Source organism: Protomyctophum parallelum (assembly GCF_964188405.1).
Source record: "Protomyctophum parallelum genome assembly, chromosome: 22".
Taxonomy (NCBI): domain Eukaryota; kingdom Metazoa; phylum Chordata; class Actinopteri; order Myctophiformes; family Myctophidae; genus Protomyctophum; species Protomyctophum parallelum.
In genome coordinates this window covers 12,656,771-12,681,992 of record NC_139714.1, presented here as the reverse complement: position 1 = coordinate 12,681,992, position 25,222 = coordinate 12,656,771, and the positions used below count along the sequence as shown (strand labels likewise).

General features: G+C 43.1%; 1 protein-coding gene across 1 annotated transcript; it reads left to right on the top strand.

Moving 5' to 3' along the window:
- The first annotated feature begins 7,201 nt into the window (after nucleotides 1–7,201).
- mdh1b (malate dehydrogenase 1B, NAD (soluble)) lies at nucleotides 7,202–17,779 on the top strand. The gene is made up of 11 exons (XM_083758064.1): nucleotides 7,202–7,304; nucleotides 7,873–7,985; nucleotides 8,767–8,901; nucleotides 9,530–9,672; nucleotides 10,638–10,809; nucleotides 12,264–12,492; nucleotides 13,309–13,452; nucleotides 13,739–13,880; nucleotides 15,975–16,153; nucleotides 16,885–17,027; nucleotides 17,386–17,779. The coding sequence occupies exons 1-11, from the start codon at nucleotides 7,283–7,285 to the stop codon at nucleotides 17,467–17,469; spliced, it is 1,506 nt and encodes a 501-aa protein (XP_083614190.1). The 5' UTR covers nucleotides 7,202–7,282; the 3' UTR covers nucleotides 17,470–17,779.
- Nucleotides 17,780–25,222: the final 7,443 nt, after the last annotated feature.

Here is a 25,222-nt window from a genome sequence, read left to right as displayed (position 1 = left end):
ACGAGGCGGGACTTCCCCCCTTCTTCTTCGTTGGTTTTTATTTTGACTCGAACGGGGGGTGGCTCCCGATCATAGACTGTAACGGTAGCCACGCCCCTCAGAACATATGAACATATTAATAAATGGGACCATAATTTTCCAAAAAGAATATTATGACATGAGAAATGAGACTTTAAACTAGTGACTGGAAGCAGAAAGTATTCATGACCATGTTTATTAAGGTAGTCTAGGACGGTGAAGTTGGGCCCAAATACATGGACCTCTATGGAGATATGGGTTTTTTTGGGCCCAATGACAGCGCCACAACAGGCCATTATATGAACTTTCAGGAAGTCCCGATTTCCTTAGTGGCTTCACAAAATATCTGTCTGACTGCCCCCCTGGTGGGGAAGAATCAATTGGCATAACGACTAAATTGGGGAGAAAAAGGGGGGTAAAAGCTAAAAACACAGATAACAAACAGAAGCCCAATAAAAATCTAAAAATGTAATAAAACATTTGCTGATCTGTATTTCTTTGCGACACACATAGTAGTGCTTTACTGCCAAAGAGGAAATCCTGCCCAAAAATCACGATTTACTTTCTTGATCACTTCTGATGCGATGCTTTCACCTGTCAGTTTGTTGTCCACGTGGGAGGAAAGCCTGGTCTGTGGTTCTAAATCGCTGTGTGAAGAACCTTTTCGGATTCATACTATATAATATACTGTAAGACTTTTATTGGGGGGAACGGTGGCACAGTCGGTATAGTGCTGTCGCCTCACAGCTAGAAGGTCCTGGGTTCGATTCCAGCTGGGGATGCTGTGGGCACTGGGGGCGTGCTCTCTCCTCCACGTCATCAGTGCCCAGCCATACCCGAGGCGGGGTTGGCAAAAGGACCTTTCTGTGTGGAGTTTGCATGTTCTCCCTGTGTATGTACCCTCACAAAAATCATGCAATCCGGTTTCTAAACTACCTCCCCCTGGCCAGCCGGGGCAGCTGATGGAGGGGAAAGGAACTGGTCGAAATAACGTGTTCCTTCCACGCACTACGTCCGACCGGGGAAACTCCCCCATGTCAGGTGAAAAGAAGCAGCTTGGACTTGCACAGAAGGAAGCATGAGGTCATTCCGCTGCCCCCCCCCCCCCCCCCCCAGGTTGGCAGAGGAAGTGTAGCGCCCAGGATTACATTAAATAATTGACACTGGGTGAAAAAATGGGTTGCCAAATCGTGGGATAAAATAAGTTAAAATTACAATGCCCATGATCACGGGGAATTTGGGGTACTTTTGTTTCCGATTTGTGGTTTCCTGCCTGAAATCAGTGACTACAACATGACGTAAGTTGCCATCTGCTCCCGACTGGATCATAAACCCGAAAAGGAATGCTTCCTAGGCTAGTCAAGAGGTACAGGTCAGCTGTGCTTGACATGGAGATTTTGGGTTTGACAGCCAACTGGACACGGGGCCCTTTAGCTAGGGTCGGCACAGCATACTGATTTTTTTTAAATAACCGACTTGTGCAAGGTGCAATTTTCGGTTAATTCCTCCGCCCAATCTCACAGCATCAAAGTCTTGTTGACAATGGGAAGAGCTTGGCACAGGGAGGAAAGGAAAGAAACCAACAGGGGGGAAAAGGGTATAGCCTATAAGGAGATAAGGGGAAAAGAGAAGCAAGGTTAAAGTAAAGAAAAATGGGTAAGACGAGGAGGAGGAGGAGTGAAGTCGAAGGATAGAGAGAAGGAAGAACAGATGAATGGAAGGAAATAGATATGGTGTAGGAATGAGTAACGAACAAGGGAAGGAAGGAAAATTAATAACAGAACGGTGTGTGTGTGTGTGTGGGTGTGTGTGTGTGTGTGTGTGTGTGTGTGTGTGTGTGTGTGTGTGTGTGTGTGTGTGTGTGTGTGTGTGTGTGTGTGTGTGTGTGTGTGTGTGTGTGCATGCGGCTGAGATGGCAGAGAGATGCCACTGTACTATACCCTTGAGACTCGCACAGCCAATATGGTGTCAAGCCCATTGCTTTTTTCTTTATTCTTATTTCTTATTCTTATTTCTTATTCTTTATACATTTTCATCCTCTGTCTCCATTGGCCCATCTCCCATTATTTTAAGCCACCTACACTAGTACACTCACATCTCTCTCTCTCTCTCTCTCTCTCTCTCTCTGTGTCTGTCTCTCTTTGATTAATTTGATTATTTGGCAGAACACAGACTCCTTATCCATCTGTCTGGCAACGTAACGTTCCCTGCAGCCATATACACACGTAAATACTAAATAAACAACCACATAACATAACACTGCAGTCTGTTTGGACGAGGGTGTGTCTGTGTAATTGCCGATGTGTGTGTGTTGACGGGCTATGTGGCAGTGCTTGTGGCCCTGGGCACAACTATCTGTGGGTGGGAACTGGGAAGCATGCACGCATGTATGTGTGCGTGTGCCTCTGTGACAGTACGGTAGATGTAATATAGTGGGTTTTCTATGTTGGATGTATATGCTACTGTGTGTGTGTGTGTGTGTGTGTGTGTGTGTGTGTGTGTGTGTGTGTGTGTGTGTGTGTGATATACAGTTCTTGCTCTCTAATCTCCTTCAGTGTGATATATGTGAAGCTTATTACAACATGTAAATTGCCCTCCGCAATGCAATCTAGGAATGGCATGTTCAATTCTCTGGAACATTAGTCGTATGGGGCACACGCATGTGACGGAATGTGTTCAGATTCTGACAACTGGATTGTGTGTGTGTGTGTGTGTGTGTGTGTGTGTGTGTGTGTGTGTGTGTGTGTGTGTGTGTGTGTGTGTGTGTGTGTGTGAGGGTGTGTGAGGGTGTGTGAGGGTGTGTGTGTGTGTGTGTCACAAGCGAAACATTTAAATAGAGGAGTCATCCATCAATTCACTCACTGTGGAGAAATGTAACTAAGTCAAGGTTAGAAATTCAACTCACACTCGGGTGGGCCAGTGGCTAACGTTAGTGCCTCAAGCCAGGCTCATTTATACTTCATTGACTTTGTTGTATGTCAGAACCAATGTATATTCAACTGAGAAATGTGTTTTGTCCATCATTTTAACCAGTTTATCCATTTATATGTTGGCTATTCAAACATTTTAAATAATAGAAGAAAAAGTGGCACATATTATAGGTACAGTGCCAGTAGAGTTACATTTACGAAATCATGGCATGTGTTTTCATGGTACAATTGGCATGTCACTCAGTACTCTATCTATGGCTATGAGTAGCAGCGCCATATGTGGCGGATGCCAATTATAGCAGGGACACTACAATACTTTGCCAGCCTTTTTGGGCATCCCAAGTTGTTGGAACCCTCTAACGACCAGGGGTTCCCTACCTTTCTATTACCACGGACCGGCTGACAGTTCATAAAATGTCCGGGCGACTGTGGCTCAGGAGATAGAGCAAGTCGTCCAATGATCCATGGGTCGGCGGTTCGAATCCCGGCTTCTCCTGTCTATATGTCGAAGTGTCCTTGGGCAAGACACTGAACCCCAAATTGCTCCCGATGTGCTGGTTGGTACCTTGCATGGCTTCTGCCGCAATCGGTGTATGAATGGTTGAATGTAATGCACAATCTATGTAAAGCGCCAAGGCGCTATATAAATGCACCATTTACCATTTATTCGCGGACCGGCATGGTTGGGGGGGGGGATGTCGTGGTCACGCAGCATCGTACCAAAACACGGAAGACCGTTGACTGGCCTCAAGTAGCCTATACCCCCTGCTATATTATTATCACAGCATGTTATATCATTGACCTAAATGGCCAATGATACATCAAGGATAGGTTGATTAAGAAAGAAATCACACCCGTGTGAACTGAGTGGTGCAACTCCCCTCTCCCCCCCCCCCCTCCTCTCTCTCTCTCTCTCTCATTAGCAGGCAACAGTGCAGCACTAATACTATCTCTCTCTCTGTTTCTGGCACAACTGCGCCCCTACTGGTACTCATAGTCATATACTGGTGCTCATGGCCAGTTTGGCCACATAGGTGAACACATAGGTAGGTGAACACATAGGTAGGTTAACGTCACAGACATTGCTGTTCCTTGGAGTGGTTGCTCCACTCAAAAAGGTTAGGCCTACCGGTATATATATATAGGTCTTTTTCAGAAATGGACATGTGGAAAACTGTAGTTAAACATGCAGAGTGACACATTACTTTACCTGGGTTACATCATCTTCTGATACTTTACATGAAATAATAATCCTGTACCGTGTAGTGTTTTGTTTCATCAGCGCGAGCGTGACAAAATAGGCTACAGCTTGTTGTTACGCGGCTGCAGCTGCTTGCTAAACACACTTGAACGGTAAAGATACCAAGGATTCGACAGTGACGTCACTGTTATGCAATGAAACACGGAAGTAGCACAGACTCAAAGCTGTTAATAGACCACAGTCAGTGACATCACTGATCTGGAAAACTTGGGATTCCCTTCTCGCGTACCAGTGGGACATGTCCCACGCACCGTTCCACGACCGCGTACCAGTGGTTGGGAACCTCTGCCCTAGGCTGCCAAATATAAAAACAAATGGTCTGCACCTATATAGCCCGTCTCTTCATCTGCATTCTGGATGATCCTCATCAGTGGCGTATCTACAATAAGGTGAGGCCAGGCGTCCGACTGAGAAAATGGAGAGGACAAACGCCAGACCTGAGAACTATTAGTGGGCAGCGGAATGGCCGTTGCGCGTAGACCCTCAATGGAATGGAATGCACGCGAAACGAATGGCTAACGGCCAAAGGACTAGAAGTTGATAACTCTGGAAACGCGCTGCAAGGAAATAACAGCAAAATAGCTCAATTACTCTCCACTTCAGTCAGTCTCTATACTTTCCTCTCCTGCTGTCTCTTTGTGTGTCTCTCTCCCTTTCCTCACTACCTACCTCTCCCCATTTTTCTTGCTCCCTCCATCCTGTGCATGCCTCTCTCACTCTCTTTTCAATTTCTCTCCACCAGAAACACATGCTCACACGACACACCCATGGAGATTGTTGAGTGCCGTCATTTGTCCCTCATCCTCTGCCATACTGTAGTGCCACTGACCCACTGCGATCGCCTGAGGTCATGGATTTATTCGACAGCAGTTCCTCTCCTCTCGAGCACCCGACGACGACGACACAAAATATATAAAATCTGAGTTATTTATTGGCACATAAAACTTGTGATTTCGCCAAAATGAAACCTTGGGCGGACGGGCCCCATATTGAATTTCTCAACACGGTACTCAATCGGGAGCCCATTGTCTTCTTACCCCCCTGGGACTTTTACCCCGGTACATGTTGAATTTAAGCAAACGGGCCAATAAAAGTAATTGATAAGCTCTCATCGGGATATATGGTGATGAATGATGCATATTTGCGATGTGATGAATCAAACTATCCGCGGAGCCGTAAAGGAACGGCGGGTATCCCCCCCTCCATCTAATGGGAATGTACATAAAGTCATTCCCCCATAGTCAATGTGGCGGAGTGGCTGAGACAGCCAGCTATAGGGTTGTTATTGGTCCATCACTTACACTTTATGAGCATCTCTGAGCAGAGATGGCTACAGTATACCACCTCGGGTGGCCTGGTCACACGCTATTGGCTGGTCCATTGATCTGCCCGGAGAGGCAATGGAAACATGGCATCAATCTCCCTCAAGTTGGATCCTCGTGGAATAAATTAGCAGACATGTATTGGTGAAAATATAAAATAAAATAAAATTGAAATGTTTGTGTCTCAGATGGTCCAGGGGCTAAGGTGTGTGTGTGTGTGTGTGTGTGTGTGTGTGTGTGTGTGTGTGTGTGTGTGTGTGTGTGTGTGTGTGTGTGTGTGTGTGTGTGTGTGTGTGTGTGTGTGTGTGTGTGTGTGTGTGTGTGTGTGTGTGTGTGTGTGTGTGTGTGTGTGTGTGTGTGTGTGTGTGTGTGTGTGTGTGTGTGTGTGTGTGTGTGTGTGACACGTGTGTGCAAACTTAGTCCCCAAAGACCAGTTTGATTTTCATATGGTGCTTGAACTATAGTGATTTTAATCTAAAATACATAAAATAAAGGTCTATGGCATATGGAATAGGCTTTATTCCATTCAGAAATACAACAGTCCCCCCCCCCCCCCCAGATGTCAAAGCTTAATCACTGTTCTCTTCTAGCATACAGTGAAGAAATGCTCCCCTCTGCTGGATAAAATGTGAGCACTGCTTTAAAATCACTTTTCAACCCTGTCACTAGAGGTTTATTTGGACAGTAACTGAGTAAATGTACTTAAATTGAGCAGGCTACAGATTCTGAGGATCTGTACTTTACTTGAGTATTATATATATATATATTTTTATACTTATGTGTTCACTGAGTCTATATCGAGTTAATGTTTTCCTTAGTTTTGGGTCAGTTACTATGTGCTCAAGTATACTGCTACTGTCCCTGTTTAGAGCTAAATAGCATTACATTTTGCTCTGGTTTTGAGTAGAGCTTTTCCAGTGTGTGAGATAGCTTTCTTTTTATTTCTTATGACTTGGTGTTCCGTTTGTTTTCTGTCTGGTGGTTGGGCTTGTGTTAGTCCCAGTGTGTTATAGTCTCTCTCTCTCACGGACAGACAGACAGACAGACAGACAGACAGACAGACAGACAGACAGACAGACAGACAGACAGACAGACAGACAGAGGCATGAACGCGCACTCACACGCGCGCGCGCACATGCAGGGATGAAACGCAAGCCGAGCCATGTTTTGTGCAACAGTGCTCTCTACTGGATAAGCGTCAACAGTGCAGTGTTCATTTTGACAGCACACCATTTCGCAGTTAGTATAATAGTTTTACTATTAACAAACTGGGAACATATAACTACACATGATGTGGGAGTGTCCAGACTCCAGATGTCAATCGTTTTTGGTCGAGAGTTTCAGAAGTATTATCTTAGGTAATGGGAACTCTTATTCCCCTCTTGCCCAATTTAATGTTGAATGATGATTCAGATCGGGTTGACAATGCCACAAAGAAGACTTTTGCTCTTAGGCTGACAACTGTGTGCAAACACCAGTGTAACATTAACATTTTGACAGCAAATTCTGATGTAGTTTTACTCCTATTTAGTAATCCGGAGTCGTTTATTCTTAGTTTAGCCATAGTCGACTAAATATCAATAGTAGGAGGTAGCAGCTATAGTCAACAAAATGAACATTGAAAATGTGAAAGTGAAAACACATAGCCTAATTCATTATCTTCTCGACAGTAGTGCTTCTTTCCTCATCGGACACAATTAAACGCAACAACAACTGTTTCCTAGCAACGGACGGACGCGATCCAGAGAGACATGGCCAGGTTTGTGCTCGCTGGTAAGACAATTAAACTCATACATCACCACTTTTATTAGGGTAGGCCTATGTGATTTAATTGCTTTGGTTGAAATAAGTGTTAAAAAGCTCTATGTTCTCATGGTAGTCATTGCTACTACTCATAGAAATGTGCTGATAAATGGCTCCTGAACGGCTGAAATTCCATCACCTATAGCCTACCTGCAAATGTATTTTAGGTAGCCTACGTATATATTACAGGGAATTATATTCTTGGGTGTATGTATGATTGCATAATTTCTGTATTCCTCGTTTGGTTCAAGCTAATAATCATCTTATTATTGTAATTTTCATTTTGTCAAATTAAGTTCTGAAGAATTGTTTTCTTTTTTCTCTGTTTTGTTTTTGTTTTGTCTGTAACTAATTAAGTTACTCTTCAAAAAGTATTTGATCATGTTGTGTAAATCAACAAAATAAACTATTCATTCATTTACTGTTGAGCGAGAAAAGTTCCACACAAATCCTCTGGGGAGCCCACAATATAATTGGGGACCGGACAGTTTTGGAACCACTGTGCTGAGTAAGTAAAGTTTGATGTAATGTTTTGCAGGTAGAGCAGATTGTCCTTATTACGCCAAAGCGGAACATCTAGCAGATCTACTGCACAGAGCTCTGCCTCACTTCACCAGTTACAACATCTCCATTCATCCCCATGGATGGCAGGTAAACCATTCACAACATCTCCATTCATCCTCATGGTAAACCTTTCACAACAATATGTTTTACTTGCACGTCCCACAAAAATAGGACAATGACAATAATTAATGCTCTCAGGACCCAAACGTGAAACTGAAAATAGCAGATCTACAAGTTTCCAATGCTGGGAGCTTGTGGATCAGCTATTCTCACTATGGTGTTTTTAAAACAAACATTAAACCTAGGAATGCGGAAGTGCGTTCATCCGGGTCCTTCAAACGCCACTGAGCAACATCTATTGAAATGAATAGGGAGGGCGGGGCTGTCCGCTGTCTAGCTTATATATAACTCTATGACAGTGGTTTTCAACATGGTCCGGGGACCACCAGTGGTATTTGAGTGGGTTCCAAGTGGTTCCCAGCTAGATGATGGAGAGTTGCTAATCAAATGGACCCTTATAGATCTTTAACTCTTGAGAGCGTAAAATGAAACCAAATGGACCCATACGGTTCATTTTACGCTCTCAAGAGTTAAATTATTGTTCAACATCTGTATTACTTAATTTACAAGAAGTCTACACAATTGGAGAATGTAGAATAATTGATATTTTGATCAACGTTTGCCTGTCATCTCGAAATCGTATCCAACGATAACAAAACTCTTTAGATTTGGGTGTGAGAGGCTAAATGTCATGGTGGTCCGTGGCTCAAATGCTGAATAAATAATGGACTTTGGTATGAAAAGGGTTGAAAACCACTGCTCTATGAGAATGACTGAGAAGCATGACCTCTGACCTGTATAACAACAGGAATGGCTGGAGGCGACATGCAGAGCTAATGGGTGGAGTCACCAGCAGTCTCCTTTGGTGTGGAGGGAACTGGTCCAGCGTGGAGGCAAAGCCATGTACCTGGGAGGGTTCAATGACTTCCTGGAGCATTGTCAGGTTAGCATTGATTGATTGATTGATTGATTGATTGATTGATTGATTGATTAGGCCTACTTGATTGATTTAATACGTTATTAACCATGTAAGACCCGAGACCCGATTCTACAAATGCCTTCCAAACCAGTAGTTCTTTCAATATAAAAAATAAAACATGTTCAAAAGCAGATGCTGTAGCGATACAAGTTCGCTACAGTGAGCTCACAGTACATCTGCTATTTTTGTATAGCCAACGCTAAAATCTAAAATGACATAGATGCTGTCCCGGTTTTAATCGGTTGTGGGCCTGTGTATTCAATTCATCAAGACATGCAATGATATACATTAAATCATCAATGGTAGGAGCAATACAAGTATATTTACAGAAAGAACTGTGTGGGGTAATCTATTTTGGCTAGCTAGAAGACTTGTCTTATAGGTCCAGTTGTAAATAGCAGACAGCTGCTCTTTTCTAAGAGTCACATTCATACCTGACAGAATCGCCGGGTTAATTTTTTTTTTTGTGTAACACAGTTCTTAAATGACACAATCTAAGATTTATCTGTTAACATTAGAACCGTGACTTACATTGAAGCTGCAGTCTTTTAACAGAAATACTACAGCGTCACATTTTATAATGGGTCACCAGGAGTACTACAGCGTCACGTTGGACATGCCCACAGACGTGATGCTGAAGATAGCGGCGGAGAATCTGGAGACCAAGATGAAGCTGACGGAGGAAGAGGAGCGTCGCGCCAGCCTCATCCAACCTCTTCACATCTGGATCGCTGGGTGGGAGTGAGCTCCAAACATCATTCTAGCATTTCTGTTGGGTGGAAACCTCATATGTCCAAAACTGTTAGTTCTGAGGATTCAAGTTGAATTCCAAACCATCAAAAGTAGCAGATCTACAAGCTTGAAACGCAATTCTTCAAGCCGCCTTTCGAGCTTGTGGACCTGCTAGTTTTGATGCGTTTGTGTGACGCTGTACTTATTAGTCTATACTGGAAATGTAATGAACCCAGAAATGGTGATTAGTATAAACTTGTATGATAGAAATGTTATCTATAGGCCTAATGGATGAAATTCAGCTTGGTTGCTAAAAGTATCATTTTGAGCAATTTGAGTAATTGGCATAATACTATTAACAACCTGTATAAGGCAATTTTCTTTTAGCATTCTATAAGTAGCATGTGACATGTCAAACTACGGGGTTTTCATGATTCTGAATCCATTTCAAGCATTAATTTTGCACAAAATCACTCCGTGGGCTAAAATGGCCATAGCCACTTCACCACTTGACCTCATCACATTTATGATGACGGTTATGGCTGTTTTTAGCCAAAGGAGTGTTTTTTGTGCAAGACAAATGGTTGGAATGGATTCAGAATCATGAAAACACCCTAGTTTGACATGTCACATGATACTGATGCCTTATACAGGATGTTAATGGTATATGGTCACATATTATGCAAATTACTCAAATTGCTCAACGTGCAACTTTTAGCAATCAAGCTTAATCTCATCTGCTAAGCCTATAGATTACATTTGAATCATACAAGTGTATACTAACCAACATTCCTGGGTTTAACATGGGACCTATGTGGGCTTCCAGTAGACTATGAGCAAATAGGACATTCATTTACTGTACAAAAAAAACACAAAAAGTTAAAACATGGACATAAGAGAAGTTCAGCTTATCTTCCACCATGTGGAACTACGTATGGCTACTAACGTATGGCCTTGTCTTCTATCAGAGCTCTGAACCCGACCTGCCAAAGCCTGCTCCCCCACCTGCTCTCCTGTGAGCTGTTCCCCCAGGTGTCCACCTCCATCAGCCTCCACCTGTTGGACCTGGAGGCTGAGGAGGAGGCTCTGCATGGCCTCAGGATGGAGATACAGGACCTGGCCCTATCTTTACTGCACCAGGTACAGGGATTCTTCTTGATCCAGCACCTTTTATGAATTGTACTAATATGTGGAATGTACAAATATACAATATCAAATCAAATATACAAATCGTTGTTATCGTTTAATGAGATAAAAAACACTCACAATAACCGAATTGCGGAAATTAAAATGTATCGTCAAATTGGCTTCCATACACTAGGACAAATTTGCTTTTGATGTGCTGCTAATTCAGTGCCACTGAAACCCTCTATACTTGACCAAACTGACCTGTAAAGAGCACATTTGGTACGCTCTTTTTTCACTCTACACAAATCGATTCAGCAAAAATAGCAGATCTACTGTACAAGTGTATTGCGTTGAAACACGTTGTGAGCTTGTAGTTCGGCTATTTATGGCAACCATTCCCCCAGAATAGGGATGCTGCTGGGGGTTCAAGTGGTTTTAACAAAAGTGCCATTTAAAGTTTTAAGCATAGTTTGATTATTACGAGATCGTTAATTGGAATACGTTTTGCCACAATAATCATGACACAGTGACACAAGGCCGCATTTCAGCATGTGGATCGGCTACTTTCGCTGTTGGATTTGTCCTAATGTTGGTGCTGAATAACACTTAATACTCAGACCGGGTGGGGAGGAGGGGCCACTTCTCTGTGCAGATCCAAATGGGCACACATGCAACTTGAGGTTTTCGGCAGAGAAAATTGTATCGCCTTGGCTCATTTTTGTGCCCCCTGCACTATCTGGGCCCCGATTGCAGTTACGAGACTGCATAGAGCAGTGGTTCTCAAACTTATTGCGACTGCAGGTCGCATTTACTATGAAATCGTACATTTTTGTCCGTCACTCAAAATATCCATACATGGGAAAGCCTCCATACAGTATATGGTGCCCTGCAGGTCTCGTGACATCACCTGACGTTGTGACATCATCAGGGATGGAGGTCCCTGATGTCATAGTAAATGCAACCTGCTGTCGCAATTAGTCTACTTGACAGCCCACTCTATGGGCTGTGCGGCATAGAGCCTCCTCTTCGATGTCTCCCTTTTGACTGATACCTGTCCATTCAAACTCTAGACGGGCCTGCCCCAAAGTTATTACTGCAACCGTGCCCGGCAGCCGGCAAAAACTATAGAGTTTTAGGTCAGCTCCATATATGGAGCTGACCTGTTCTGACATTCCATATGTTGATCTGACCTCATCAAACCCTGTACACTCAAGACATGCTCCTTATATGGCCAGTACAGAATTCATTCCACCCCCCCCATACCAAAGCGCCAGCGCTCACCCAGCAGTCTGCAGTCAACAAGGCGGATGCGTGCACGCCCTTAGGCGTCTTACTGGTTTGTTTATGTACAGCTAAAATAGTGTAGGCTACTTAAAGTATCTGTTTAAGTACAGGTAAAATAGTGTACTTAAAGTATTTCTGTGTATGTCCATGTGAAATAGTGTACTTAAAAGTATCTGTTCCAGGTAAGCGTTAACATTGACTTAGAGCGGGCATTCCATGACGCAGACCTGGTCATACTGTTGGACGACCACTGGCCTGAAGAGGGCGACGTACAGAACGAAGAAGAGGACGAGCAGGAAACCAAGAAGAAGAAGAAGAAGCAGGATTTGAGAATGGTCTCGACGCGCTACGAAGCGTACGGACGCCTCATGGACGAGAGGGCTCACCGGGAGGTGATGGTGCTGGTAGCAGGTAAGGAGCTACTAGTTATGAGTTACTAGATATACTTTATTAATTAAGTGGAAGCGCCACAACAGCACAGAGTGACGCATAAATCAAGCAGGACAGACAAAAAAACAATAAACACAAATAAACACAAGTGGACATGAACACACTATAGACCAGAACTACTGAGGGACCATAAGCAAACTTTGGGGAGGCAGTTCTTAAGCATTTGCATTATAGAGTTTGATGGCAGTTGGCATGAAAGAGCGTCTATACCGCTCTGTGTGCATTATCGGGGGGAAGGTGAGCCTTTTGACTGAAGGCGCTCACCCTATCCTGCAACATGACATAAAAGGGGTGGGAGGGATTTGCCAGCATGGAGTTTAGTTTGTCCTTGATCGTTACTATCGTTACCTTCAGTTAATCGAATAATCAAGAAGAAAATGTAAAACTTTTAAAGGTCTGGGGTTTTCTGAATATTTAGCCTCAAAAAGCGCTCTGATTTACCTGTGGGCAGTGATGTCACCGTCCACTGATCCCACCCTCCGTCCTCCCCACCGCTCCCCTATGCTTCAGCCCCTTGGGGGCGGGGGGGGACTGGGGGGGGGGGGGGCGGAGCAGATACAATGATTGACAGGCATATTCCCTCAGCAATGACATCTGCTGGCAAATAGTATTTTTGTCATTGCAGCTCCAACTGCATTACGTAGCACAAACATTGAAAACAAAGGTGAGGACACAAATTCTGATTGGCCGGAATGAGATCAAATCTGGTCACATATGATGATGTGTGTATATATAAATTAAATGGATTAGTTTGATGGTCTCTTGCGCCCCCTACAGGTGACACCTTCGTCAACCTGAAGTGCTCCCTGCTCCTGGACCACGCCCCTTCCATCGACAGCTGTCACTTCGTCGCTGTGGCAACGCAGCTAGAGAATGAGGCCAGGGCGTGCGTCGCTAAGAAGCTCAACGTCAGGACATCAGGTAGATGGTTTTTATGTTTGTCTTTTATGTTTAGCTTATTCTACAAGCTCGTAGTGCGTCAGCTTGTAGATCTGCAATTTTTCAACAGCTAAAGTATAATAATGCTTTAAACGAGAGACACCAAAAGGCGTTCAGGTCCTGAATGGGTTATTATGGGTCTTACCGCCCCACCGCCATGTGACAGCCAAGTCTATGGACTTTTACTGTTTGTCTTATTCATGCACCCCTAGAAGCGCCCTTCACTTCACACAAGTGTGATGTTTTTCTTTATTTGTTTCCAACCCAGATGTTAAAGATGTCATGGTATGGGGGAACATCAGCGGCAGTTCCTACGTTGACCTGCAGAGGGCGAGGGTTTTCAACTATGACGGGGCGATCAAAGGGCCAGCATTCTTCTCCAGAGCAGTTCTAGATGTGCTGCATGACAGGTGGGAGACAACACTTCTAGAGGTGTTAATCATATATAAATAGATTAATTCAATATCAAATATCAATACGGAATCAAGCCAAAACTGTCTGGGGTGTTCACAAAAGCCTGCATGAGTAGACGATAAAATGACACAATTTGTTTTGAAAGTGAAATATTAAAGGTTTCATGACATTCATTTTCATTTATTTATTTATTGTTTTCGTTTTTCTTTTAGGTTTTATGAACCCATACACCCAAAAAACCTGAGCTTTGAACATTCAGTGGATTTTCTGTGGTCTGGAGTTTTATCTGGGGTTTGGAAGCCTTTTGAGCTGCAATGAAAACAGTTCCATCTGCTGGCAAATCCCATTGACATATACGGGATTTGCAGTCTGTGACATCACAAACAGCAGGAACAACACTTGTTTGAGGCAGAAATCCCCAGATCACATACATTCTACTGAAGGCTAAAAGTTCAGTTTTTTGTGTGCAATTGAGCTCCGAAAACCTTTTTTTTTATATCACATTCCCTTTAAGGCGTCTCTGTCATATGTTCAAAACACAAAAGCAAAAGTAGCAGATCTACAAGCTCAACACGACTTGAACTTAGACCTTGCGGATCTGCTACTTTTCCAATCAGGGCATTCGTTTACAGAAACAAAACACAAAAGTTTAGAATATGGAGATAAGAGGTTTTGCCCGACAACAAGGAAGGGTATGATGGTAATACGTGAGGTCAGAGGTCATCAATACGTCCTACAGGGGTCAGAGTTCATCAATAAGTCCTACAGGTGTCAGAGGTCATCAATACGTCCTACAGGCCAGATTCCTGCACAGGTGCAATTTTCAAAACACGCCCGTTACCCGTGATTATATCAAAATCTAAATCAGATCCGCCCTGCCCGTCAAAAAATGGACCCGTTACCCGTTCGTATCACCGGCACCGCTCGTTATCTTTGACTTTATTTCATCCAACACTGCATGTGATGACTTGTGATGTGGTGTGGTGGTGGTGGGTGGGTGGTGGTGGAGCGTTGCGCTGCACATGGAAGACAGTTGATTGAGGCTTCATGCTGCTATATTATTATCGTCACAACATAAAGTTATATCATGATTTCAACCTAAATGGCGTTATATCAACAAGGATAGGATGATAAAAAAAAAAAGAATAGCCTGATGACCGTCTTGATCCAAGGCCGTGTCTGTATCACAAATGATGTTATATTTTAGTTAAACTTTCACAGAGACATTACTTTACCTGGGTTAGCTTACATCTTGTACTTGAATGTTGACATTATAATCCCTTGGTGTTTCATTAGCGCGAGGTGACGAGCACCCAGCTGCTGTTTATAACATCCTGCAGTGCACTCTGATTAATATGTTACCCGTTCCTGCAGTGCACTCTGATTAAAATGTTACTCGTTGCGTTCCGCCCATACCCGCACCGTTAACTTATACAAGTTTATTTTCCCACCCGTTTTCACCCGACAAACTCAGGTATCCACGGATACCCCACGGGTACCCGACCCGTTGCAGGTCTCTGGTACAGGGGTCGGGTCAGTGTTCAGTCTCTGTGGCAAAGACTTGGTTTTGTCAGTGGAACATTTTACATGTTCTTTTTTACACACCATTATACTATTCTGATTTTGATCATATCACTTACTGAATGTCAAGTCTCCAGGTTTTCCTCAGGATAAGACATTGATATCTGACACTATGGCATAGTATGAGTCCACTAGTGCTAGTGGTTCTGAGGGCTGAGAGCCACTCTGGTACACAAGGACCTCCATAACTCAGAGGGCCCCATGAGGCGTGGCCAATGCTATATGGCTGTTTTGAGTGTCCAAACACAAACGGCATTGGCCATGCATCCAGGTCTTTATACGTTTATAAGTCATAAGACCTGGTATGTGTTTCTGGTAATGTCCACACATTTTGTATGTCGGTGGCAAAACATAATTATTATTAAAAAATGTTTTTACAAAAATGTCCACCACAAGGTGATGACCCCTGGCGAGGAGGTACGGTTTTTCATATCATCTCTGCATTTGTCTAATAAAAACTGTGTAAAACTATTTATGTAAACACCTTCCTGTTTGGTTCCACCGCCCAGGGAATGTCTGAACACTGATTTAACAGCCTTGGTTGGTCGTCAGCGAACATCATCCGTGACCTGCAGCGGTCACAGAAGAGGCTCCATGTCAGCCACACATGGCATCCTCCATGTTCTGAAGGCTTGGAGAGGAACCTCCAACCATGACCAGCTCCTGTCTTTGGGAGTACTGTGTCCAGGTACTACATTTGATTTTCATTTGATTTTTAGATTTTGCACAATATGTATACATACTGTATTCATTCATAATATGCTAGTTCTTTCCACGGTAACGTTGACAGCTAGTTTTTGTGCACGGTGAGGTAAGAAACCGTAATGGCTTACAGGAGAACCTCACCGTTTATGCAATTTGAATTCATTCATATTAGAAAGAAATCGGACCCGTCTGGAGTATGATTAACTGTACTGTACTGTACTGTACTGTACTGTACTGTACTGTACTGTACTGTACTGTACTGTACTGTACTGTACTGTACTGTACTGTACTGTACTGTACTGTACTGTACTGTACTGTACTGTACTGTACTGTACTGTACTGTACTGTACTGTACTGCCCTCCTCCCTGCATGGCCTCTGTGTGCGTGCGTGCGTGCGTGCCGCTGCTCTACAGTGCCATCCAGCGGTATTGGTGTGGTACTTCTGTGTGTGCACACACACACACACACACACACACACACACACACACACACACACACACACACACACACACACACACACACACACACACACACACACACACACACACACACACACACACACACACAAAGTCACGGAATAGGAGTGGCTAGCACCACTCAATTTATTTTTGTTGAAACTACTGTTTAAGTAAAATAAAATAAGTAAGATGCAACGCATTGTGAGCTTGTAGATCTGCTATTTTAAAAATAGTCAAGTACCATTGGTTCTGCAGGTCACAACGACCTCCCAGGGGGCGTGGTCATCTCCATGCCTGTCACCTTCAAGCATGGCAGATGGTCTGCTCTGTTGGATGTAACCACGATGGGACATGACCTGAGGGGGGCGCTGCGGCGCTGTGCAGAGGAACTCAAAGAGGTCAGTACACCCATATAACACAGGTGTTACCAATGATACATACCATTGAAGTCTCTGTTCCATTTAGTGTACAATGGTTCTCATAAATTTACAGACTTGTGAGGGTCCAATTGGTTCCATTTTGTACAGAGTTACACACCATGAGGGTCCCTGCCCTGGACCACACTTTGAGACCCACTGGTATAGCAGTGTTTCCAGTGAGCCAACATGCACAATATCAGCACCCTGACTCTGTTTGACCAGAATGGAACAGAGCTTTCATTAGTATCATTAACACTGACTCTGTTTGACCAGAATGGAACAGAGCCTTCCTCATCATCATTACTTCCTTTCAACTTCACCGTTTTGTCTTCTCCAGGAAAAAAGGATGTGCTTCCAAGCGTGTTATGAAGACTGTCTGAAGAGCCCTGTCACAGCTCCACAACCAGCCCTGCTCACTTAGTACAGCGAACACAATTTAAAATGCATGTAGGCATTTTAGCAGACGCTCTTAATCCAGAGTGATTTACAGTAAGCAAGGTAAACAATGAACATTAGCCCTGTTTGGAACCTCACCCTCCGCTATTAGCTCAGAGTAGAGGTCGCGCAAAGCTCCCCTCCGGCAGAGGTTTTTCCATGAAGTATTTTTTTCTAAGACAAAAAACTGTTTAAATCGCTTATTTGCAGTAGTCAGCCTGTGCTATGTTTGTAGCCTAATCTATTCTTCCGGGTTGAATGGGCAGAACGAAACGAAAATACATCGCATGGATGCAACTGGGACGTATCCTCAGTGATGTATCCCAAGGTCATCTGGGTTTCATACCCCTCACTTGGGTGACCCGTTCAGCCGGGGTGATCAAGTCCCGACTTACGTCCCAGGAGCTACCCTCGATCAGACTCACTAGGGAAAGACCAGGGCCACACAATCCGTTGGAACCACTCCGGAACTACTATGCCAGGACTGAGAGGTACTATTCTGTGGGTTGCCTCCTGTCCAGGCCCCCCTGTATACTGTAAATCAATGTTCCCTAATAAATAACATATAAAAGAAAATGATGCTGATAAGCTTGGCTGCAAAGTTCCGTGTTCGTATATCATTTTGGATGAATCTCCCATACTCCCATACTATATTCTATGGTCCACGGTCAATCCACCCCTGCATCTTCTCTTCAATGCCTCTGTCTGACAGTTTGACTTCATTACGGGTAAATGGTCCATTTATTTATATAGCGCTTTTATCCAAGGCACTTCACATAGATTGTGCATCACATTCACCCACTGACTCTGGGGGAGCCCCGGGATCGAACTGGGAACCTCACGGTTCCCATCCGGCTGCTCTACTGCAGGCCACTCCATCCCTGAGCCACTGCCACCCCGGTTTACACTTTTTTCAGCAGAGCCGTTGTATCTGTGGAGGCATAGACTGCCATTCCTATGGACGTGAGGAATAATGTACCGTAGGTTTACCATTCCTATGGACGTGAGGAATAATGTACCGTAGGTTTACCATTCCTATGGACGTGAGGAATAATGTACCGTAGGTTTACCATTCCTATGGACGTGAGGAATAATGTACCGTAGGTTTACCATTCCTATGGACGTGAGGAATAATGTACCGTAGGTTTGCCACTGTCTTCGCAATGTTTTTTGGGCGGGCCTCCTCGTATGCTTTAAGAAACTGCAGACAAAACATGATTCAAGTTAGTTCATGGATTACACTTAAGGCCTATAGGACAGACCCTAAAGGCTATAGTTTCATTTCAGTCCACCCAAAAACATATAAACCCTATATTTTGGTCAGTTGTTGGAACTTACAGTACATTTGTCCTTAACAGTGCAGTAGCCTATTCATTTTGACACAAATTCTGATTTAGTCTTAAAGGGGCATTCCACATCTTGATGTCATCAAGATGTGTTTGTTAATGATTTTTTTTCATACAGTTCTAGGAAACACAGAATGGGGGGGACTTTTTTATTTATTATTTCCACACAACATGCTTAAGGTATATTAATGACATTTAATTAATGTCAGAAAATTAGTGGAATTTAAGTCTTTTGAGTAGCGGCAGTAGCCTAACAGTTTTAGCCTCGCGTTGCGAATTGCGATATTAAGTGTTGCTATAACAGTGTAGTCCTATTTTAGTCATCTGAAATTGTTTAGTCTTAGTGACTATAGTCTTAGTTGACTTAAGTCTCAAGACAGACTGTTGACTCTTATTGCCGATGGGATTCTCAGATTGTAGTTATTTTCATAATCATAATAAATCATAATCACTTTGTCATTTTCCCCATACTTGGATCGATTAAATACGGGGGGATTGGCAGGGGGCGCAGTTCATTTATGAGCCAGCCTCTACTGCGCTCCGGGATTATTATTATTTTTTTCATTCTAGTTGTCCTACCTCTTCCGGCGGTCAATCAGACAATCAGTCCTCCTGGAATACTCTCCTGTTGTCTTGTATGGTCGAGTGGTCGTAACAAAACAAGGGAGCAAGTTTAATAGCACCTACCAACGCAATTAAGTAAACTTTTATATTCTTCCTGTTATCCTCAGTTGTTTGACAATATGTTTGAAGAGTTGTGCTGCAGCGTCGAAGCCTTGGATCAAAATCAGTATATCAAACGTAATTTATTGATGTTGACATTTGCAAATGTAGGTCTACCGGTATAGGTATCTGCAGTAGGCCTTATACAAAAGTAAAAGTCAGCTTTGATAATATACAAATTGATAGTTGATCCAAGGATAAGTGCAGCACTTTGGATTGGATGATATCTGTTTGAACACGTTAAACTTTCAAAAATCCTTATAAATTACATCCATATTACGTTTGTTTACAGGTGTCAGTGTTTTTTTATGTAGCCTACACGTTTGTAGCCGCAATTTGCAATGTTCACTAGATTTCTTTTACAATAATGGGTTGAATATAGTTGAGAGTTGAACCGCAGCCATGACGGTTAAAGCAGATTCATCCAAACTGAAAAGTCCGATCTGCTTGTGTGCTTGTATTAAATGACATTACTCCATCATTGCAGCTGCAAGGAAAGCTGGAATTATGCTGTTTCAATCTGCAAATATATGTTGGTTTCATAAAAATCCACTGCACGTAGGCCTACGCCACGTATAGTATAGACATGTTTAATATGAGCTAAATTCTGCTAAAGTATAGGATGTGTGATTCCTCCATTAAACGGCAGTTGGATGTTATTGCTAGCTGCATGGTAGGTTTATACTCAAACTACTTGTTTTACGACCCACATTGAACAGGGTCTTATCTCAAACATAACTCGCTCTGAAACGCAGCTCTGTTATTCCTCCCAGCTAACGGCAGGGGGAGCCCTTCACAAGGCGTTGCGGGTGCTCCCACTGAGTGCAATATTTTGATATTCTGCTCTGTGGCTGATATAATTATACAAATACAGAAATGTCCAGACGTGTTCTGTCATTGACTCTCCCTGGAGCATGTCTGGCATGCCAACCTTTTATTTAGTCGAGCTCTGGTGTGTGTGTGTGTGTGTGTGTGTGTGTGTGTGTGTGTGTGTGTGTGTGTGTGCGTGCCCACATGATTCTCTATAGGTGTGTATGCACAGTAGGCCTACACATAGCCCTCCAAGCAGAACCCAATGCTACTGAAGTTTCTGACATTTTGTTCGACCCAGTGCATGGGGTCCTGTTGCATCACTACCATGCCACCTGGTACGCGGCCATTCATAAAACATAAACAACATGGATAACGCCTGCCTGCGCTCTTTGACGACATTTTTCCGTGTGAGGCTTTCTGAATATGTGAAGTATAAGTACCCATACATGCCGCTGCGAATATCTCCTGTGGCGCGGAAGCCGTTAAGTATTTTTAATCTTTGTCTTTGTTTGACCGATTTGGTCGCTTTGATTCTTCTCTTCCTTCCTTGTTTATTGACACCTCATTGTACCGCCTATCTGGCTAGCTAGTGGCGCTATAGCTATGACAGAGCAGATCAGAGGCAGGGACGTAGCCGCACAAGCCAACCGCACACCGGGAGGCGGTACAATAAACGGTAAACAAACAAGAAGAAATAAAGCGACCAAATCGGTCAAACAAAAATACTTAACGGCTTCCGCGCCACAGGAGATATTCGCAGCGGAATGTATAGTTACTTAAAGTTCACGAATTTAGAATGACTCAAAGAAAAAAATGCCGTCAAACGCCGCAGATACGGTCTTAGAGAGAATATGAATGTCCGCGTTCCAGAATTCCCATACGAAAATATAGTTATGACCAGGGACCCTACATAAAACTCATCAAAATTTCAGAAAAGCTTTATGGAGGGTCCCGAAAGGGGCTAGCCTACACAAAGAGGAGATGGAGAGGTCAAAAACCTAGAACAAAAACATTATGCAGATTGCAAAAAACAAACACAAAAAAACATTATTATTAACCACCCACTTTACCTGACAATAAAGTAGATTCAGATTCATCTTCCCTTCAGTTTATTTGTCAAATCAATGCTTAGTCTAGAACATTCTCACACACCTATTATTTATTAATAATACATTTATATTTAATCCTTGAGCCAGACGCATAGTGTTTCCAGAGCGCTCTGCTCTCCCAGGCTTTGAGGTTCTCCACACCATCAACAAATCCTTGAGCCAGACGCATAGCGTTTCCAGAGCGCTCTGCTCTCCCAGGCTTTGAGGTTCTCCACCATCAACAAATCCTTGAGCCAGACGCATAGCGTTTCCAGAGCGCTCTGCTCTCCCAGGCTTTGAGGTTCTCCACACCATCAACAAATCCTTGAGCCAGACGCATAGCGTTTCCAGAGCGCTCTACTCTCCCAGGCTTTGAGGTTCTCCACACCATCAACAAATCCTTGAGCCAGACGCATAGCGTTTCCAGAGCTCTCTGCTCTCTCAGGCTTTGAGAGAATTGCATCTCGCTCCACAAATACTGCTGGTTGCCAATGAAAATACAAGTAAAAGTCTGGAATTCAAAATGTAATTGAGTAAAAGTACAAAAGTATTGGCATAAAAATTTACTTAAAGTAGCAAAAGTAGAAAGTACTCATTATGCAGAATGTCCCATTTCAAGTTTTCAAATGTATAAAAAAAAATCAGACTTGTCTGAAGTAAGTGATGCAACAGCGCCCCCTGTTGGTACCCTAAACAGACAGACAGACATACGTTACATAGGGAGAGGGGGGTCATGCCTATGTTCCCTCAGCCCTATGTTCCCTCAGCCCTATGTTCCCCCATTCCAAAACAGACCCTATGTTCCCTCAGCCCTATGTTCCCTCAGCCCTATGTTGTCCCATTCCAAAACAGACCCTATGTTCCCTCAGCCCTATGTTCCCTCAGCCCTATGTTACCCCATTCCAAAACAGACCCTATGTTCCCTCAGCCCTATGTTCCCTCAATCCGATAAGTGCAAGTGTAATAAATGTAATAGTGTAATAAGTATAATAGTGTGATAGTGTAATAAGTATAATAGTGTATAGTGTAATACAGACAGTTTATAGACATTTTATTTCCCAATGAAATTGGCTGACAGCTTGTCTCGTCTCGTCATAATAATAGGTTAGGTTTAGGTGTGCTTCCCCGTGGGAGGTTAGGGTGTGGGTTTGAGATGGTTAACATCGGTAGACTGTAGACAACTTGACTGCGTGTACTGTACGTGCGTTTGATTTGTGAGTTCTCTTGGCACAGTGCCATGGGTGTGTACACATAACAAAACCATGATGCAATTGTCCTTTCTTCTTAGCCTATAATGACATGCCCAAAATTGGGATTTCAGGGTTAAAGTAGCTATATAGTTACCCAACTTACCCAGAAAGACTGGGAAGTTATCCACTGTATACTGGCAGGTGGCCGTCCTGAGACAGGCATTATATGTGGCATAATGCATGGTCCAAGTATATTCCATGTTTGGGATTTCAATAAATGGGTCTTATACAGTAAGTAGGCTACAGTTGCAGTCCGAGAAAGGGACACTTAGCTGCAAAGGTGAATGGGTGTGCAGTATACTTAATATTAGGTTTTTTCAGATGGCCTTTCAGAGGACAGTGTTACTTGGGGACATGAGGATACAGGATGTTCTACAAGCTAAACTAGTTTTGTGTTTGTCAACGTAGCTTAAATAGTTGGTGTCAGTTCATTAAGGTTTGTACTCTAGGTTGATGAGACAACTATGCAATGGAAACATACCTGAGATTCAAAACAGATAATTAAGTACTGTTTAAGGAATGTTTCACTGTTCATTGTTTCACTGTGTTGTTGTGGAGCATTTGCTATAACAAAGTAGATTGCTGCAGGGTGAACTACTGTATGGGTAGCATTATAGTATAATTGATGCCTTACAGCCCCAGGATCATTCCAGGGACTGGAATGATCTATTCCTTTTTCACATAGGCCTACTCTACTCATCAACACAACGCTTTGTTAACTAAAACAAAGTTAGCGGTTGCCGCTTTAAATGGTTCAGCTTTACCATTTCTGATTATGACTTTATTCCTCCATTCATGCAAGTCGTTAATCAAATCCCAGCATGGGATGCACTTTATTATTTATTTATTTGTTGTTCTACTCTGAAGTATTTGATGTTTGCAGGGCTCTCCAGTCATTAGGCGAGCTCAGTCAAAGTAATTTTAATTACCATGGGGCAGATCTATCAAAAGCTTAGTGAGGAAAACGGAAGGTTTTTGTTTACTATTTAGAATTATAATCAAGATTGATATCGATGTGCCCCATTTTAACGATGGTAATTAAGCTTTTTATTCCCCACCAGTGTTGAATTAGTGAAACAATTTCGGTCTATAATTAAATAACTCATTTATTCAGCACCTTCTTTATTGCCAAAGTTTCAGAATATTGACTTGATTGAAACTTTCACTGAATTTAACCATCCAATTTTAACGTCCAGGCTCAGACTCTCGTCTGAGTGGGGATACCTACAGAGACATGTGAACGTTCAATCACGTTTTTCTTCTTACGGACAATGTGTTGTGAGCATCAAAGCAGTTTTGTTCTGCATCTTTGCCAGTTACTAATAGCCTTCAAACAGAGCTGCGACTGTCACATCCTCATCTCTCTAAACGCTGTCCAAACTCGCATGCACAGCTTTTTCATTCTACTGTATTTTGTGTCCTTGATGTGCTCATCAGCTCTGTACTTAACGCTTTCTCTCTTTACTGTCTCTCTCTGTATCTGTCTCTTTATTGCTCTCTCTATAGAAAGATTAAGTACAGGTAATAATTCCAGAACTGTTTGAACCGAAGTAGTCTTGCAGAAAACCTAATTATAATATATGGACTAGTTACGGCTGCTGTCAAACCTACGCCCACTCCTTTTAAAAACAATAATGTCACGCTACCAATATGAAGGATCACCCTAAAGGCTTTTCATTGATTCCACTGGTGACAGTTTTAGCCCCTACATTGAATTCAGATGTCACCAGCTTCAACGTCGACTGCAGTGAGCTGTGGATCCGATGTCTTTGCATAATTCATTTTTATTTTATGGAATTTCATCCACTGCCTGTCTGCCTCTAACATTCTCTGCACGTCCCTGGTTGGCCTGTTGGGTCAGTTCCACTCCATCGCTCCTCCTCAAAGCCCTCCACCATCACCCTGCGCCCTCCCATGTTCCTCTCCTATCCTCTCCTCTCATTGACAGGCCTGTCCACGGCAACACTTTGCAGGCTCTGCCTTTCCACCGCAACACTATTCATGAACCATCCACATGTTTATTCACGAGCCATTCAGAAGCATTCTGTTTGACAAGTGCTTGCATTTTGGTGGTTGCATTTTGAAAGGAAGGGGGGGGGGGGTGTAGCAGCAGCAGACGCGGAGAGAATGTAAAGCGTTTGGCCTGGTTAAACGCTTATCCCGTGATGTATGTTGACCTTTTGGAGTGCTGACGTTGCACTATTCAGGAGAGATGCAGTACGGTGGCGAGTGCGCACATCCATGCCATTAGGTCTGCGACAGTCGATTTTCTTCTTAGCAATTACTTTCGATTATTTGTTTTTTATTATTAGTTTACATTGTAAACGAATCAACATGAAAATCGAACCCATTAAAACCATGAAAAGCATTTTTGATTTTTGCGTTGGTTGGCTGTTCAAAAATAGCAGATATAATCTGACATGACATCAGTTCGTGCCTTGTGTTAGCTCGTACATCTAGTATTTTTGAACATTTTCGAAAAATCTTGAAAGTGACTCATTTAGTGATACTGATTTAGA